The 17,499-nt window shown below is 38.8% G+C and overlaps 2 protein-coding genes and 1 long non-coding RNA gene across 5 annotated transcripts in view; 2 read left to right on the top strand and 1 right to left on the bottom strand.

Annotated features, from left to right (window-relative positions):
- The window catches only part of LOC116986933 (bile acid receptor-like), a 69,467-nt gene extending 62,552 nt beyond the window's left edge, over window positions 1-6,915 (top strand). For 2 of the 3 annotated variants that reach the window (XM_033042749.1, XM_033042748.1), the window contains exons 9-11: window positions 2,244-2,372; window positions 3,161-3,274; window positions 6,070-6,519. In XM_033042749.1, the coding sequence (XP_032898640.1) occupies window positions 2,244-2,372; window positions 3,161-3,274; window positions 6,070-6,308 (482 nt within the window). In that variant the 3' untranslated portion in view covers window positions 6,309-6,519. Of the gene's footprint in view, window positions 1-2,243; window positions 2,373-3,160; window positions 3,275-6,069 lie in introns of all 3 variants that reach the window. The other variant, XM_033042750.1, reaches the window with a different exon arrangement.
- Window positions 5,732-12,238, bottom strand: LOC116986934. The gene is made up of 2 exons (XR_004415597.1): window positions 12,107-12,238; window positions 5,732-7,246 (listed from the first exon to the last, which is right to left on the bottom strand). It is a non-coding gene; the product is annotated as an uncharacterized LOC116986934 (long non-coding RNA).
- Window positions 12,239-17,252: 5,014 nt separating this feature from the next.
- Window positions 17,253-17,499, top strand: part of LOC116986619 (synaptonemal complex protein 1-like) — a 73,608-nt gene continuing 73,361 nt past the window's right edge. Inside the window, exon 1 of the mRNA XM_033042198.1 lies at window positions 17,253-17,429. Coding sequence (XP_032898089.1) covers window positions 17,390-17,429 — 40 coding nt within the window. The 5' untranslated portion in view covers window positions 17,253-17,389. The remainder of the gene's footprint in view (window positions 17,430-17,499) is intronic.

Here is a 17,499-nt window from a genome sequence, read left to right as displayed (position 1 = left end):
GGTATGAACACACATTTTGAGCACTGCCAAAAGAAGCAGGGTCATATTGTTCTAAACCACAACTTAAATGAATAGTCTGTGAACTGGTCCCATTCCAGGACTGGGAAATCTGACCCATGTGGTCACTTTGGTCACTTTGGTCACTTCACTTTTTTAGCTATTGGGCCTACTTCAGCATCAGACATCACGTGCAGGATTCCCTAAAAATGGCAGGTCAGATGGACAGTGTGATGAAGAAAGCTTTTGGCACACTTGGGACATCATGATGCAACTGTATAGGTCAATGATGAGACCACACTTAGAGCACTGTGTACAATTTAGGCCACCCAGATATATGAAGGATGTCACTAAGCCGGAAAGGAAGCAAAAGAGATTCACCAGGATGTTACCTGAGCTTGCGGGCTTGAGTTAGAAAGAGATGGTACGGGCTGGGACAATGGCTCCGACTTCTAATTTCTGGGGCTAGGTTGTTAGATGCTGCATACACAGCAGAAGTGTACTCAACTTATTTTTCAAAAATAAGTACTTTTTTCCCCCTTATATCAAAAATCACACTGAAGAATATCTGTGTTATACTTAATATAGAATGTATGTCCTGTATATTCCACCATTAGACTTTCTTTCATTGATTTAATGGTTGTAGTGCATATCATTTTCCAATTGGAAGGCAGCAATTCATCATCATTTCCTCACCCTCACAAGTAGAAGCTATATCAATTGTATTATCTGGAAAGGCAAGGGCAGCTGTTGCACGTGTGTGTTACAACTGAGGAGGAGGATTGTAAGTCACATAACATGCCTACTTAGAAATGTGTTTTCCCTTTGTATGTGCATTCTCAGTAAATATTAAAAACAATTCCTTCATCAAAGGACTATATTCAGGAAAATTCCCAATTTTCAATGGCAAGAAATGATCACAAATAATTCCAGGGTAGACAAAAATGCTGGAGAATCTCAGCGGGTGAGGCAGCATCTATGGAGCGAAGGAAATAGGCGACGTTTCGGCACGAGATCCTTCTTCAGACTGAAGAAGGGTCTCGACTCGAAACGTCGCCTATTTCCTTTGCTCCATAGATGCTGCCTCACCCGCTGAGTTACTCCAGCATTTTTGTCTACCTTCGATTTTCCAGCATCTGCAGTTCCTTCTTAAACAAATAATTCCAGGAACAGTTTTGGTGATGTGTACCAATTTTTTTGTAATTGTCTTAAAGATGGCTTGAAAAACATGTATTAATTCTTTAAATGTTAGCCATGGATTATTTACTGCCATGCCTTTTAATAATTTTTCTGATCTATAAAAACGTTCTTATAATTCATAAATCTTGCCTCCTTAATTCAATCTGAAGAAAACAAACTAGATAATTTTCAGTTTTTAACTACAGTATCAATTAACCCTTTAAAAAAAAATACTGTATCTATAGTTAGTTTGCTTATCCATCCTGCTGCCATCCACACAGGCTGGAAGAACCTCATACCTTTGGAAAGGTACAAGAACGGGGGCACCTCCAGACTCTCATACCTATTTCACTTATAGTCACACGATGCCCAATTCCAGTTATTAATCTAAAAAGTTTGATTGTCCTCTGGAACCAAGTACACATGTAACATTCCTTCTCTCTTATGCAGCATAATCTATAAACTACATCATAGTACACAAACTATAAGCTTCATCTCATCAACTCTGAGACAAAATTCCTCAAGCTACAGATTTACCACAGATATCGTCACCATGAATTCCAAAGCTTTCTAGCAGCTCCTACAAACTGCCGCTGCAGCATCTTTCACTTACTAGCCTCTGAATCCAGTATATTATCCTTATATTTCAGCCAGCTCCAATGATATCCTACTACAAGCCTCCCCACCCCTTTCTGCCTTCTGCAAGGACCACCCCCTCTGACTCTGTGGTCTGCTAATCCCTCTGCACACACTCTTCCCTGATTCAAGCTACGGTTGTTCTTCCATTTCCTCCCTCGTTACCATCCATGGACCCAAACAGCCCTTCCAGGTGATGCAAGGCTCATGTGGACCTCGTCCAACCTTATCTATTGCATTATGTGCTCCAGATGAGGCCTCTTCTACATAAGTGAAACCAAGCACAGAACAAGTGACTGATTTGCAGCAAAACCATATTGTACCGCTGATTGTACGTACTACTGTTATGGATTTTGTCACCTTATATATAGGACAGAGCTATAGCCAATAAAAAATCCTAATTGCAAATTGTTATTTTGTTTGTTTTCCAGATACTGAACACTATTCCACACTCCCTGGATGTTGTACTAACCAATGTTTTGAAGAGCATATTCCAGCCGTTATGATGGAGCAGTCTAATTTGGATGAGATCTCGATTGTAGTTCCAAATCGCACATTAGGTACTACCTGCTTGTATATTTTTACAGTAATACAAAAGTTGAGGCATGGGAGATTATTATACACTAAATCCAAATTTTATTTCCTTGTTGACCCTGGGGGTAATTTTAGTAGGGTGAGTTATATTTTAACTTATTTTTAATTACCATGGTTTATTAGAATTAGTCCATAAAAATAGAAATACTATGAATTCTTAGCCCTGTTATCCACATACCTACTTAACATGTGCATCATTATGCTGTTTTCCTTAACTGTCAGGCATAGAGGGTATGGTGAAAATAAAATTAAAAAAGTCAATACATTTTTCATCAGCGGGTCCATTTCTTGGGTTTTCTCAATCATCCATTCCACCATAATAACCTTCCTGGTATCATGATTTAAGGAAGAAAAAAATCCCAGTGAAGTTAATGAAAAAAAAGTTCATTAATTGCTGCTATAACTATATTTGTGACATAAATTTTGTGTATAATTTCATTAATTCTGTACGAATATCCGAATAAAACTATGATTGATTGCAGTACTTCTAAAGTGTGATCCATTTCCACTGCATTATTTTCTAAAGCATCTCTTCTAATACAATTCAGTCTGATTCAAGTGTGTTAAAAATATGGTTGTGGTTTTAAAATGCTACAAATTCTAAGTTGGACATCTTGATTAAATCTATTTCGGTTCACCTTTATCTATCGCCAACTTTTGCAGGTACCCCATCATACTTCAAGTTATCATAAATCATGTATGCATTTTGTTGAAGTTAATTTGGAAATATAATGTTGCACTTCTTTGTAACCAGGTATAGCTGAAGAATTTATAACACCAATGTTCGATTTCTACAGAAGCATGGGGGAACTGAATGTGACAGACACTGAATATGCTTTACTTTCTGCAACCACCATTCTTTTCTCAGGTAAAAAAAAACATAATCACTAATTAGGTTGGCCATGCATTATAATTCAACACTGGTTCTAATGCAGCTAAAGTAAAATGGTATGGTAGTTAATTGGGAAAATCTTCTTCTTGCGAATGAAACATAAATCAAAGGAATAGTTAGACCTCAAGCCGGGTGTTGAGCAGCCAGGTGGTTGTCTCTGCATCAATGTCTGCCAGGCCCTGAGCTCCAATTGGTGGGTGGTAGAGCGGGCACCCAGAGATGACATGGTTGGCTGTCTGTTGTTCTGCTCTGCATTCACAGGCTGGGCTCTGGTGGAGTCCCCATCTCCACATACTGGCATTGAAACGCCCAACTCCAGTACGAAGTACGAGACCTGGGTGTCATGGTACACCAGTCATTGAAAGTAGGCATGCAGGTGCAGCAGGCAGTGAAAAAAGTGAATGGTATGTTAGCATTCATAGCAAAAGGATTTGAGTATAGGAGCAGGGAGGTTCTACTGCAGTTGTACAGGGTATTGGTGAGACCACACCTGGAGTATTGTGTATAGTTTTGGTCTCCAAATCTGAGGAAAGACATTCTTGCCTTAGAGGGAGTACAGAGAAGGTTCACCAGACTGATTCCTGGGATGTCAGGACTTTCATATGAAGAAAGACTGGACAGACTCGGCTTGTACTCGCTAGAATTTAGAAGATTGAGGGGGGAATCTTATAGAAATTTACAAAATTCTTAGGGGGTTGACAGGCTAGATGCAGGAAGATGTCACAGTTTAAGGATAAAGGGGAAATCCTTTAGGACTGAGATGAGAAAAACATTTTTCACGCAGAGTGGTGAGTCTCGGGAACTCTCTGCCACAGAAGGTAGTTGAGGCCAGTTCATTGGCTATATTTAAGAGGGAGTTAGATGTAGCCCTTGTGGCAAAAGGGATCAGGGGGTATGGAGAGAAGGCAGGTACAGGATACTGAGTTGGATGATCAGCCATGATCATATTGAAAGGCGGTGCAGGCTCGTAGGGCCGAATGGCCTACTCCTGCATCTATTTTCTATGTTTCTATGTTGAGCTTCACCCATGCTCCTCTGGGGAGGTCAGACCCTGGATAGCTTTTATTTGGTGAAGAGATGTTGCTGTGTAATGGCGATGATGTTGCCTTCCACTACTGTGACCACTTGGTGGCTATCCAATGTACTTTTGTCTCAGTTGGCTGGATGGATGCTAGGAGTTGTTTTCCATGTGGAGCAAAGGGGTGATGGTACTTGAGTTGGGGTGGCCTCTGTTCTCTGCTGATTGCCTGATGGAGGAGGTGATCTGGGTCCATGGCACGACGAGATAGTGCCAGAGTTGCTGTTTGCAATAATGATCAGATTAACACATTGATATGATTGCTGAAAAGACCTTCAATTTATTAATTTTCCCAAATTATATTGGAATTTAAATGGAAAAAATATAGCACCAAATTGTAACATTCTGGCACATAGGAAAAGGCCACCAGGTGAAAGACTTGAAATTTTCTTCATTACATTTGTAAGTCTACCGTGGCATTAACATATCACCTGATTTCCTTTCTGGTTGGGCTAATTTGAGCGTCACAATAACATTGACTCAATTGACTACAATTCCAAGGGATATTACAAGCATTACATCCATGTATTCTAGATCTGGATGAAGGACAGAGATGAAACGAGGACAATAGATGTGGCAAAACAACTCTTAAATCGACTCCAGCTCATTCCTCGCAAATTTTCACCTTGCAACCACTAGTGAGACAATCATACTTTACCGAGTTTGTTAAGAAATTTGGAAATAAAATCTGATAACCCACACGAGCCAAATGCCTGTCTTTGCTTGTAATGCACAATATGCAGCCCTCAGACCACATCCATTCTGCTCGATGTTCATTTTTGGTCTTCACAGGAGCCTCTGACATGGCTGTGAGCAGCAGATAGTTGTATGTTTCCGTCTAAGCTTCGGGCACAGCTGCAACAGTTGAATAATTGTCCTATTTTTCTTCTGTACAAGCTGCCTAAGCATCCAAATATCCTTGTGCCTTATACAGTAGCCTGTCAGTGACTGATTGTCCACCATCCAGAAATTGATCAGTTGCTAGGCGAGGGCTTTTTACTTCTTGTTTTCATATATTCTAAAAGACTCGGGCTAATGCTGAAATAACAATTAGCAGCAGGGGAATAACAAATAATGTTAAAGTCCTGACTATTGCATGGTTGTGACAAAACTTGATCTAGTGGTTGGTCAGATATCTTTGGACTTTACATTTGACATATAGGTTCAAATGAAGCTGGGAGTAATACCTTCAGATGCAGTGGAGGGGAGGGAATAGATTTGTTTTTAGAACTGGCAAATGCAGAGGGAGATCTCAAGGTTCCCTTCCATATAAATTCTACCTCACGCAGCCAAATTGTATCTAACTCTTGCTTCTCTGAAATTAGTATCAAGTGTACAAAATACAATCTTCAAAATTCACTTGAACAATTTTATTAGCAAATTACAGGAAACCTGTGTTTAGATTATTTTACATTTCCATCCGGCCGTTATGTATGGAATTTCACTGTTCCCTTTCGGTACATATGACAACATTCGAAAGAAAATTCAGTCATTCTCAATAGTGGGGTTTTCCCGAACTAGTTTCCATAAAACAGATGGGTGTTTTTTTGGGACATTACAAAGCTTGCTCCCAGATTTAAAGTTTAACGCCTTGTCTAAAAGACAAATATTTACCGACTGTGCTTATACTGTTGCGGTAACATTATGCCAATGATCATTGTACACAACTTAAGGCTCTTTTTTTCCCCTGCAGATCGACCCTATTTAAAGAATAAAACACATGTAGAAAAATTACAGGAGCCTCTTTTGGAGATTTTACACAAGTACTCCAAGATCCATCATCCTGAGAGTCCACAGCGCTTTGCTCGGCTTTTGGGTCGACTTACTCAGCTTAGAACTCTTAACCACAATCATTCAGAGGTATTAATGTCCTGGAAGATGAAGGATCAGAAACTTACACCCTTGCTCTGTGAAATTTGGGATGTCCAATGAAGGATTATAGCAGAACACTGTTACATATTTTTGGACTGGTCAGTGCAAGTGTAAACCCAGCTTTTATTTTGTAGCACAAATTCATGACAAAATAAAAAATGCAAGATCTCCCTTTAATTTCCATCAGTCAACAGCTACTTTGCCAAATCAATCATCTTGGTGCTCATTACAGTCACTGAAGTTTTCTTTGCATAATCTAACTTTTTGTTTATTATACTGACCAACAGCTTGTCGCTTGGTCATTATATTTGTAAAGCATCTGTTCTTATTCAGTATAAGGATGACCCACTGGTGATCAAGACAGGTATTTTTCACCTTTTTAAATAAACTGTTCTGGAGATTGCGGAGACCTCTTAACAGAGCAATAGATAAATCAGCCTTTGGATAGTTGCAATTCCAAAAATTTTTACATTCGTATAATCTTTAAAAATGTTAACATGATTTTTATAGAAATTAGTACACATTGCTGGGGTATGGAATTACAAAATTGCTAAAATGCATTTCAGATTGTTTTATCATTTATTATATATTTTAACGATTTATGGAAGAAAATGTAACATATCTTAAAATGCTAGAATTTAAGAATATTCAATAAACTTTTATATTATATGGTGTTTTGAATTTTAATTTAAAACAATCGGCATCAATAGAATTTACGTTGGTTCATACAGCGCAATTAAAAAAAATACAAAAATTAATTCAATGAAAATGTAGTCTATATTCTGGACAAATTAAATGAAACAATTCTGTGCGGCACAGCTAGTAGAGCCACTGCTTCATAGCTACAGAGATCCAGGTTCGATCATGAACTCAGATGCTGTCTGTGTAGAGTTTGCACATTCTCCCTGTAGTTTAGGTTTCCTTTGGGTGTTCCTGTTTCCTCCCACATTCCAAAGATGTGTGGGTTTATAGGTTAATTGGCCCAGTGTACGGAGTGGCTGAGAAAAAATGGAATAACATATAACTAGTGTGAAAGGGTGATGGATGGTCGGCGAAGACTTGGTGGGCCAAAGGGCCTGTTTCCATGCTGTATCTGTAAACTAAACTAAGTCAAAAGTAACACATGGGAATTTGTAATGTCACTGCAAAGTAGGCATGGCAATATATTCATTGTGTGGTCTTCTAGCTTCACTTTTACGTTTCTTTAAATTGTTTTTCTATAGGTTGATTGTTACAATTGGACACGGTGTTGGTAAGGCCGTACCAGGAGTATTATGCACAGTTATGATCCCCTCACCTAAGAGAAGATCAAGTAGCAATGGAGATGGTCCCAAGATATTCACTGCAGTAATTCAGCCATGATCATATTGAATGGCGGTGCAGGCTCGAAGGGCCGAATGGCCGACTCCTGCACCTAATTTCTATGCTTCTATGAAATGAGAGGATTGTTCTATCGAGATAGATTTGTATTCTTTGGGGTTTAGGAGAATGAAAGGTGATCATATCAAAGCAAACAAGATTCCAAGGGGGCATAACATGGTACATATCAAGATGTAGTCTCTACTGAAAGAATTTTGAACAAGGAGACATAGTTACAAGTTAAGGAGCTGGACCAAAATCCATAGAAATGTCTTCATGCAGAGACTTTAGGAGACTTGTGCACATTGCAGGATATCAGCATTCTTAACATTGGAGGTTAACTTGGTAAAAGTGGAGACTGATCAATTTTGAAAGTTTGGGGGTTTGAGGACCATGGTGATCTGATGGAGAAGGAGCTGAAATTTTGGGTAGATCAGCCATATTGAACACCAGGGTAGACTTGTAGGTCCAAGTGTCTACTCCTGCACCTGTTTCTGGTGTTCTTGGATTCTTATTTTGTTTTATACTTATTCTAGAAGATCACAAGAATTGTGTATGGAGATGAACTTTATTTGTCTCACAATTTTCTTCCCAAACTATTTTAGTGAGCTTTCTGAAAGACAGCTCTGAGCCCTCAGGTTAGGATACCCAATGACCAAGGTATATCACAATATATGTCATGGCTGTTAAATGTTAAGAATGCTGATATCCTGCAATATGCACGTTTCTACATCTGAAAGTTATCTGTCCAGTAGGACAGGGGATGCTAATTTTCCCATAAAGCCAATAAAATTATTGGGATTCACAGTATAACAACAGGTCCTTAAAAGCAGCAGTGCTTCTGGCTGAAAACTCACTCTTCCCATCTTCCTGAGCCCCAGGATCTACAGGTGGTAGGACCTGGTTCTTGAGGCTTAGGGCCAACCTATTCAAATAGAAGCAAAGGTCTAGGCATCTCTCTCTAGTATTCATTCTGAATAGTTGTTTTAAAGAACTGTGACAAACACAGAAGGCTGCAAGATACTTTGAATTTCCATCCATGCCCCTATGGCCCTCTTCTGAGAGACAGCACGTGTGTGAATGTGAGGGATTCCTAGGTTAAACAGTATGAAGAGGTTAAACAGTATGAAGGGTTCCGAACCAAAACATCACCTATTCTTTTTCTCCACCTTCTTGAAAGCAAAGTTAGGTTTGCTGTATTTTTCTTTGAATGATCATAAGTGCTGCCTTTCTGGTTTAATAGTTACATTTCAGAAATAAGGGGATCTTGTGCTATATTTTGTTTTAATACCCTTTAGTTTATTGAAGATCATTTCATAAACCATTTAGTACAGGAGACTGACCCACTTTGACAGCCCTGTGCTCTGGATCCTTTGTAATGCACAAGCCCTAATACCATACTGCTGGAATACAATTTTAGCTTCTCTTGTTCGGTAATACTACTGATGACAATCGTGTGACTATGGGTTTGAGATGGGATGGGTTGTTTTATCATAGGAGCACACTACCCTAATGTGAAGCTGTGGTAATTTCCATCCAAATTTTGTAAAGTTTTCCCGATGTACTTTATTTGGAGCATATTATTTGGCGTGCAGTTATGTCCTAGAAATTAAATGTTTATCTGGACACTTCATTGCTTGACCATAATGTTAATTTAATTTGGCTCCACAGTGCAGCACAGGAACAGGCCCTTCGGCCCATAGTGTCTGTGTTGAACATGATGTAGCGATGTTACAATACAGCGGTGCTGCAGTTCTGCCACTGGCTGTATGCGCGACTTTGGCGTCTTTGGGGGGGGCAGGATTAAAATGCAGATTTGTACCGTTTATCGGAGAGGTATTTCCTCGGGCTGCGAGTCGATGAAGAAAAATCGATCGGACTTCCGTTCCCGTTTTTTTTTTTTTTTAAAGTCGCTGTACAATTTAATAGTTTGATTAAAATAAAAAATGTCTTCTAACGCCCTCAACGCCTACAATGTGACGGATCGCAAGAACGGGACAAAACTAAGGGTAAGTCGTCTATTTTACATATAATCTTGCTTCTTGGGGTGGCTCTAATCTAATTTTACATTGCGAAAATGTGATTTGGGCCCCATATGATTTGGCAGTGTCTTTCCTGCCGATATGGGCTTCAAATTCACCGCAAATGCAACGTTCCAATCCAGAAAAACCCACTCGCAAGATGATTTAAATCTTCATTTTTTTTGGACATTCATGTCATAAGAACATCTAAATCGTTTATATTTTGTGTAATTGTATAATCAATATTTTCATACTAAATATACACAACAGCTTTAGCCACAGTTATTGTGCAAAAGGTAATAATTTTGATTATATTAAAAGTAGATGTTTCTAGATTAATTTATGGGAATTAAACATTAAATTCCTTCCATCTGGCATATGTTCATGACAGTGAGATTTAAAAAGCATGTTATATTATGAATTCTTGTGTGAATGGGATTAGTTTGTTATTTGGATACTTAGGCTATTTAAAACAATTATCCTTTTCGTAAGAAATGGAATCTACAGGACATTCTTAATGGGAAAGGTAGTGGGCAGAAAGGCATGTCATGTGTGGTTTGAAGAGCAAAAATTTGTAGTTTACAATGCCAAAATTGAAAAGTTAAGGAAAAACAAGGTGTACAGAGTTGCTTATTGGTTACAATCTGAGGAGTATGATGATGCTATTGATTATGATATGGCAATGTACCAGGTAGCAACTGATCTTCTCCATAAAGACTTAGTCTATTGCTAGAAACTGTAATTTATTTACCTATCTGTTACGGACTTACAGCATATAATACAATAATATTAAAGTTCTGATCTTGACAATATCACATTTTAGAATTTTCAAGGCAGTCTGGGTGTTTATTACTATTTCCTTCACAACGGTTAATTTTGTAATTAGCTACAATTAGGTAACTAATTATAGGCTTTAATTTCATCATCCAAGTAAGATGTTTTATATTTGTTTCAGAATGCGTCGATCTAAAATAACTGAAAGTTCTCTTAATTTTTAAGAAAGTTATGGGCTTTTGACTGTCCTTGATCACAGCTTTTGTGTTAAGTCAATGGAAAAGCAATAGGGAACAAGATGCTAATTTCCAGATATGAAAATGGCCATAACATTTTTAATACTGAAGATATGAAAGTGAATTAGGTGTCAAATTAAACTTATTTTTATGCTTTATCTGATGGGATAAATCTTGATTTTTTAAATCTCAAAATTTTGTAACATTGCTACATGATAAACTAACTTTGTGTAGGTATGTTACAAAACTTACCTTCAGCGGCGCTGCAATTCTGCCACTGGCCGTGTGCGCGATTTTGGCGCGTTTGAGGGGGGGGGGGGGGGGGGGGGGAGTTAAAACTGGGTTTTTTCCCGACCTGGTCCTGAATTAGATTTGTTGGAGTGCAAGATGTTGCTAAAGAATCGTTCCTACGGCCGTTCTGTGTGTTTTTAAAAAAAATTCACCCGACAAGTTAATCGCTGGAATGATTTTAAAATCAAGCTTCTGAAGTCGTCAATGCCGACAACGGGGACGGATTTTATGGAGGACCAGGTAAAAGAAAGTAGTTTATTTTTATGTATAAAAGTGTTTCTTAAGATGTATTTAATTCACATTTTAAGATGCGAAACGGTGATTCCCCCCCCCCCGAAGAACTGGCAGTGTATTTGCTGCCGATATGGGGGACTAAATTCACCGCATCCTGAACGTTCCAAATGGTCCCGTTCCAGAAAATCCCACTCGCAAGCTGATTTAAATGGCCATTAATTTACAGGTATTAAACATTAAATTCCATCCATTTGGCCTATAAACCCATGACAATGAGATTTAAAAATCATGTTATATTCTGAATTCTTGTGTGAATGTTATTTGGACACTTAGGCTATTTAAAAATGTTAATCTATTCTTAAGAAATGGATAGATGTTTAGATCTAGTAATTGAATTTTGTAATTAGCTACAATTAGGTAACTAACTAATTATATGCTTTAATTTCAAGTCATCTAAGTAAGATTGTTTCATATTTGTTTCAGAATGCTTCAATCTATAATAACTGAAAATTTCTTTCAGTTCTCTTAAATTTTAAGAAAGTTATCGGCTTTTAAATGTCCTCGATCACAGCTTTTGTGTTACGTCAATGAAAAAGCAATAGGGAACAAGATGCCAATTTCCGAGTATGAAAATGGCCATAACCTTTTTAATACTGAAGATATGAAAGTGAATTAGGTGTCAAATTAAACTTATTTTTATGCTTTATCTGATGGGATAAATCTTGATTTTTTAAATCTCAAAATGTTGCAACATTGCTACATGATGTTATGATAAACTAACTTTGTGTAGGAACTGCAGACCCCGGTTTTCACCGAAGATCGGCACATGATCCATATCCTTACATATCCAAAGACGAAATTGTTACAGCGCTTGGAGCTGTCGTTGAAACGCGAGTTTTAGCACAGCCAATAAAAAAAAACACGTATAAAGTCAATGTCTTACTGATCGTGGGAAAGATGTAGAGGAGACCTGGCTATTATGGCTTCCCGCCGAGGCTCCACCTTGCCCACCTGGCGCCGAGCCGTTGGGCAGGACAGGGCACGCGCAGTGCGCCGGGGATGCGCGAGCTGGTGCTGCTCTACCTGCGAGGCTGGAGCTTCTGGCGCCAACTGCTGGTTGGAGCTCGCGCCGCGCCGCGCCCCTCCTGGTTGTCCGTTAACCAGCCCTTGGCGCGCGGAGCAGCCACCCTCTCCCCCCCTCCCCAGAGTCGGGACCGACTTGACCGCGGACGAATGCTTGATTCGTCTCCTGTCCCTCCCAGTTTTACACCTCAGCAATAGCAAGACGTGGTTCCCCGGGGACAGGTGGCAGTTTATTTCTGTCACCATTTCAGAGCCTGAAGTAAGTAGTGAACCACTGCTCGTTTTCGTGGTTTGCATACAGCTTGCAAGGATATTAGAGGGTGAAGACCCGGTGGAAGAACATTTTCATTAAAATTAGTTATGCATTCCTCACATCTCATAGCTAAGTTGAATGTTAATTCAATTGTTAACTTGGCAGTGTATGGGTTCTCTTAAAGTTTCAGCATTCTCTTTTGGGAGAAAGGGACTTGGAGCAATACAGCCCATTCAACCGGAAAATATTGTAGGGAAACAGCCCCTTTGGCCCAATTTATCCATGCAAACCAAAGTGCCTATCTGAGCTAATCCCATTTGAATGCCTTAGGCTCATAAATCTCTAAACCCTTCCGATTCATGCAACTGTCAAATGAATTTTAAACAATCAATGTATCTCCTTCTACCACTTCCCCTGGCAGATTGTTCAGCCTTCTTCACTCCAAGAAAAATAGTCCCCGTCTATCTAATCTCCCCAAGCCCTCCAATCCTGGCAATATCTTTTCTGTGAATCTTTTATCTGCCCCCTCTAGCTTAATCAATCTAGCTTGACGACCAGAACTGCATTCAATACTTCAGGTGGGGTCTCACTGACATCTTGTACAGCTGTAACACTTACAGATATTCAGGTATGGCAGCAACATTTCCTCCTCCATAACCATCAGCAGGTGAGCACCTCAAAGCTGCGTGTTCAGCCCCCTGCTCTACTCACACTATACTCACGACTAGCTGAACACAGTTCAAACTCGATCTTCAAGTTCGCCGACGACACCACCATTGTTGGACGAATTACAGATGATGAGTCGGAGTATAGGAGGGAAATTGATTGACTAATCAAATGGTGGAAGAACAACAGCCTTGCTCTCAAAGTCATTAAAACCAAGGAACTGATTGTGGACTTTGGAAGAGAAAGGACAAGGATCCACAAACCTGTCTTTATCGATGACACGTTGGTGGAGAGAGTTAAAAGCTTCAAATTGCTGGATGTGCATATCTCTGAAGATCTGTCCTGTACCCAGCACATTGATGCAATCATAAAGAAAGCCCATCCACACCTCTACTTCCTAAGAAGACTGAGGAGATTTGGGATGTCAATTAATACTTTCTTGAACTTCTACAGGTATACTGCAGAAGCATATTGACTGGTTGAACATTGCAAAAAAGTGGTGAACATTGCCCAGACCATCACTAGCAAAAGTGTCTTGACCCATTCCTTCTCTCCAGAGGGCTGCCAGTCCCGCTGAGTTATTCCAGCATTTTGTGTCTATCTTAACTGGTACTAACCTCCCCACCATCGAAGGGATCTACAAGAGTCACTGCCTGAAAAGGGTAGACAGCATCATCATAGACCCACACCACTCTGGCCATGCTTTAATTTCACTCCTGCCATCAGAAAGAAGGTATAGGAGCCTGAAAACTGGAATGTCCAGGTTCAGATTCAGCTCTTTCCCTACAACTATCAGGGTATTAAACATTACAACCTCCAAATAGACATCTATATAGATTTGGGGGACATTATTTTTGACTTTGCACTATTGTTTATTTATTTGTCTGTTTCTTAATATATATACTGAATGTTTTTGTTTATTATAGTTTATTATTGTTTAACAGAGTACTATGTTTACAAATCTGCTGTGCTGCTGCAAGTAGGAGTCTCATTGTTCTGTTTCAAGACATATGATAATAAAACAACCTTGACTCTAGAAAATGACATCCCATCTCTTGTACTCAATGCCCTGACCAATTCCTGAAAATCCCTGCTCAAATTAAGACCCGATATAAATGACCATTGAAGCAGCTGTTGTTCTTAGAAGTTCAATTCTCCAGAAAGCATTTTTTGCAAGTGTTGAGAACTGGGAGTTTTATCTTTTGGTGCATTTTGGAGCAGCAAGTAAAATGTTCCATCATGATCAGGATGGTCCTTTGAGTCGCATCTGAATATAGAAAGCAGTAGAACTGAGACGAGGAAACACTTTTTCCCACAGAGAGTGGTGAGTCTGTGGAATTCGCTGCCTCAGAGGGCAGTGGAGGCAGGTTCTCTGGATGCTTTCAAGAGAGAGCTAGATAGCGCTCTTAAAAATAGTGGAGTCAGGGGATATGGGGAGAAGGCAGGAACGGGGTACTGATCGCGGATCATCAGCCATGATCACTCCTTGCACCTATTGTCTATTGCCTAGATCATGCATTTGGATGGTCTAATTCTGCTCCTGTGAATTTATACTCTTTGTTTCAGCTAAATGATTGTCAGTTTCGGGAAATGGGAACTAATGTATATGTAAAAGGTTCAAACATTGTGCCCATGTCAGATATGTTAATATGGATCTTGACAAAAAGTGATTGGTTGAATTTCCCATTTAGGGCAAATTCACATGAAAAAAGGCACAAATGCAAATAAGTTAAATATTTTTAGATTGCTTAATACTGAGCAACCAGCACTATGCAATCCAATTTCTAGGCACACATTTGTTATTCTATAGGTAGAGGGTCAAATACTTAAGGATGACATCCACACAAATATAGGTGATAAATTACCAGGATTATTTAAGGAAAAAATTGATGTTAAATGTTGTATATTTATATTATTAAAAATGTTATTTTGAGTTAGTGAAAAATTGAAAGCTAATATGTTTAATATTATCCATCTTGATGTTACATATGTCTAAATGCTGGCAAATCCATGCAGAACTGCTAAAAAAAAGAAAGTAAGATCAAAACCATTGATTATGTTGGCAAGTAGTGCAAATCAATGTTTCTATTTCATTGTTACAGTTTTCTAAATTTAAAAAAAAATTGACATGTTCTACAGGCACTAACAAATAATGGAGCCCAAAGTGATAGGGGATGGCGTAAAAGAAAATCCTTTCAAATTGTTTATTCCTCCAAGAGTAAACTATGGTCCTGTATCCGCAGTGAGACCACAAGAAGTAGCAAATCAAAACTTTTTTATGCAGGTATGAGAATTGCAAGAATCAATATTATACAACCAACAGTGGTACATTTTACAATTTTTATTTACTAATCAAGAATGATGCTGTTCTTAACTTGATACGCTGTCTGTCTGCCACATGTGGCATGTGTCTAATGTATCAGAAACATTGTTCCAGGTTGACACTTCGCTACTGGGTAAGGACTGGGTGAATACTCCACTCTGATTTCAATTGAGACATTTGGTCTTTCAAATGGTTATAAAAGATTTCATTGCACTAGCTAAAGTTTTGATATTTTGGACAGTATAATGAAAACAAAATTGTTTGGTTGTTTAGATGTCAGTCAATATTAGCACTTTTGGATCTTCACCAGAAGATTTTAGGTTCAAAACCCAAAAGAGCACATCTAAAAGCAAATAAAAAACTACAAATACAGGAAATCTGAAATGAAAGAAGAAAATGCTGCAAATACGCACCAGGACAGGTAGCATAATCAGAGAGAGAAACAGAGTAAACATTTTAGATTGTTGATCTTTCATCAGACCTAGGAACACTAAGAAATCGAATAAAGTTGTAAATTATAGTGAGTGGGATGGTTGGCAAGAACAATGGGACTGTCTGTGTTAGTTGCTGGAAATCTAAAATGTGCAGCAGATCAGATAGCATGTGTGGAGATAGAAGAATAGAGTTAAAGTTACAGATTGATGACCTTACATCTGAATCAGATATGTTTAAGAAAGTCTGCAGATGCTGGAAAAATAAAAGGTAGACAAAAAATGCTGGAGAAAATCAGTGGGTGAGGCAGCATCTATGGAGAGAAGGAATTGGCGACGTTTCGGGTCGTGACTCTTCTTCAGACTCCCTTTGGCTACCTGTCTTATCAAAATCAGATAGTTTGATCCATGTGAAAATGACTGGTTATCTGAAATGTTTCAATTCAATAGTGAGTTCTGGAGTTGTAATGTGGTTCATCAGAAGATTAGACTATATTCCTTGAGCTTAAATTGATAGAGAGGTCAGAATGGGGTGGGAAAGAAAATTTAAATAACAGGCAACTGGAAGGTCAATGTCCTCCTTGTGGACTGTGGAGGCTTTCTTCAAAATGATTACCCAATCTATCTTTGGATTCTTCAACATAAAAGTGACCACTTTTAAACACTAAATACAGTACTCGAAATTAGAAGAAGTGCAAACGAATTGTTGGGTTCCTGGATGGTAGGAGGGGAAAGGATAAAGTCCAATTCCATCTTTAAGAGTGAACCGATGAACCGGGGAGTCAAGATTTCTGGATTACTAGAAGGAAAGATGGGGGGGGGGGGGGGGGATATACATGACTGGAGGTCCAATTCTTTTGAAGGCACCAGAAATTATAAGAGTGAATGTGAGATCTGCTGGGCTGGAAGATGAGAAACCTATCCTTGGCTCTGGATGGGCCAAGGGAATGAGAATAGATGTATTGGAAATTGGATCAACATAGTTGAGAACCTTTCAATTATTGTGGAAGAGATAGCACAGTTAAGGAATAAAGAAGGTACATAGACAATACATTTCCCTCCACATTTCCTGCCAGGCTTTGTCCTGTTCCTCCTCTCTTCCAGCTTTGTGCCCTCCCTCCCCCTCCCCCTCAATCAGTCTGAAGAAGAGTCCTGACTCAATACATCACCTATCCATGTTCTCCAGAGATGCTGCCAAACCCCTTGAGTTACTCCAGCATTTTGCATCTTCCCATCTACTTCTGGATAATTCCACCTGATTTTCAGTGGGATTGTTTGATCGTTTGTTTCATAATTGGCAAGAATTTTAAAATATAGTAAGCATTGCTTTAGAATATATTCAAATAATATATATTCAATAAATTAATTCAATATTAGAATAAATATTATTAAAATAACAACAGTGAAACAATTTTACTCCTTTAGAATTCTAATGGGTGCCATGAAGATGAAATTGATGTAAACTTCTTAATGACGAGCACACCAAAGTTATCTAAGACTGCAAACCAAGGTAAATTGTTAGTAACAACTGCATTTGATATTGAAATAATTTTTCGAGTTTAACTGCATTCTACATTGTA

This window comes from Amblyraja radiata, chromosome 24 (assembly GCF_010909765.2).
Source record: "Amblyraja radiata isolate CabotCenter1 chromosome 24, sAmbRad1.1.pri, whole genome shotgun sequence".
Taxonomy (NCBI): Eukaryota; Metazoa; Chordata; class Chondrichthyes; order Rajiformes; family Rajidae; genus Amblyraja; species Amblyraja radiata.
Note: the sequence above shows the minus strand (reverse complement) of the source record. Positions and strands in the feature narration are given on the sequence as shown.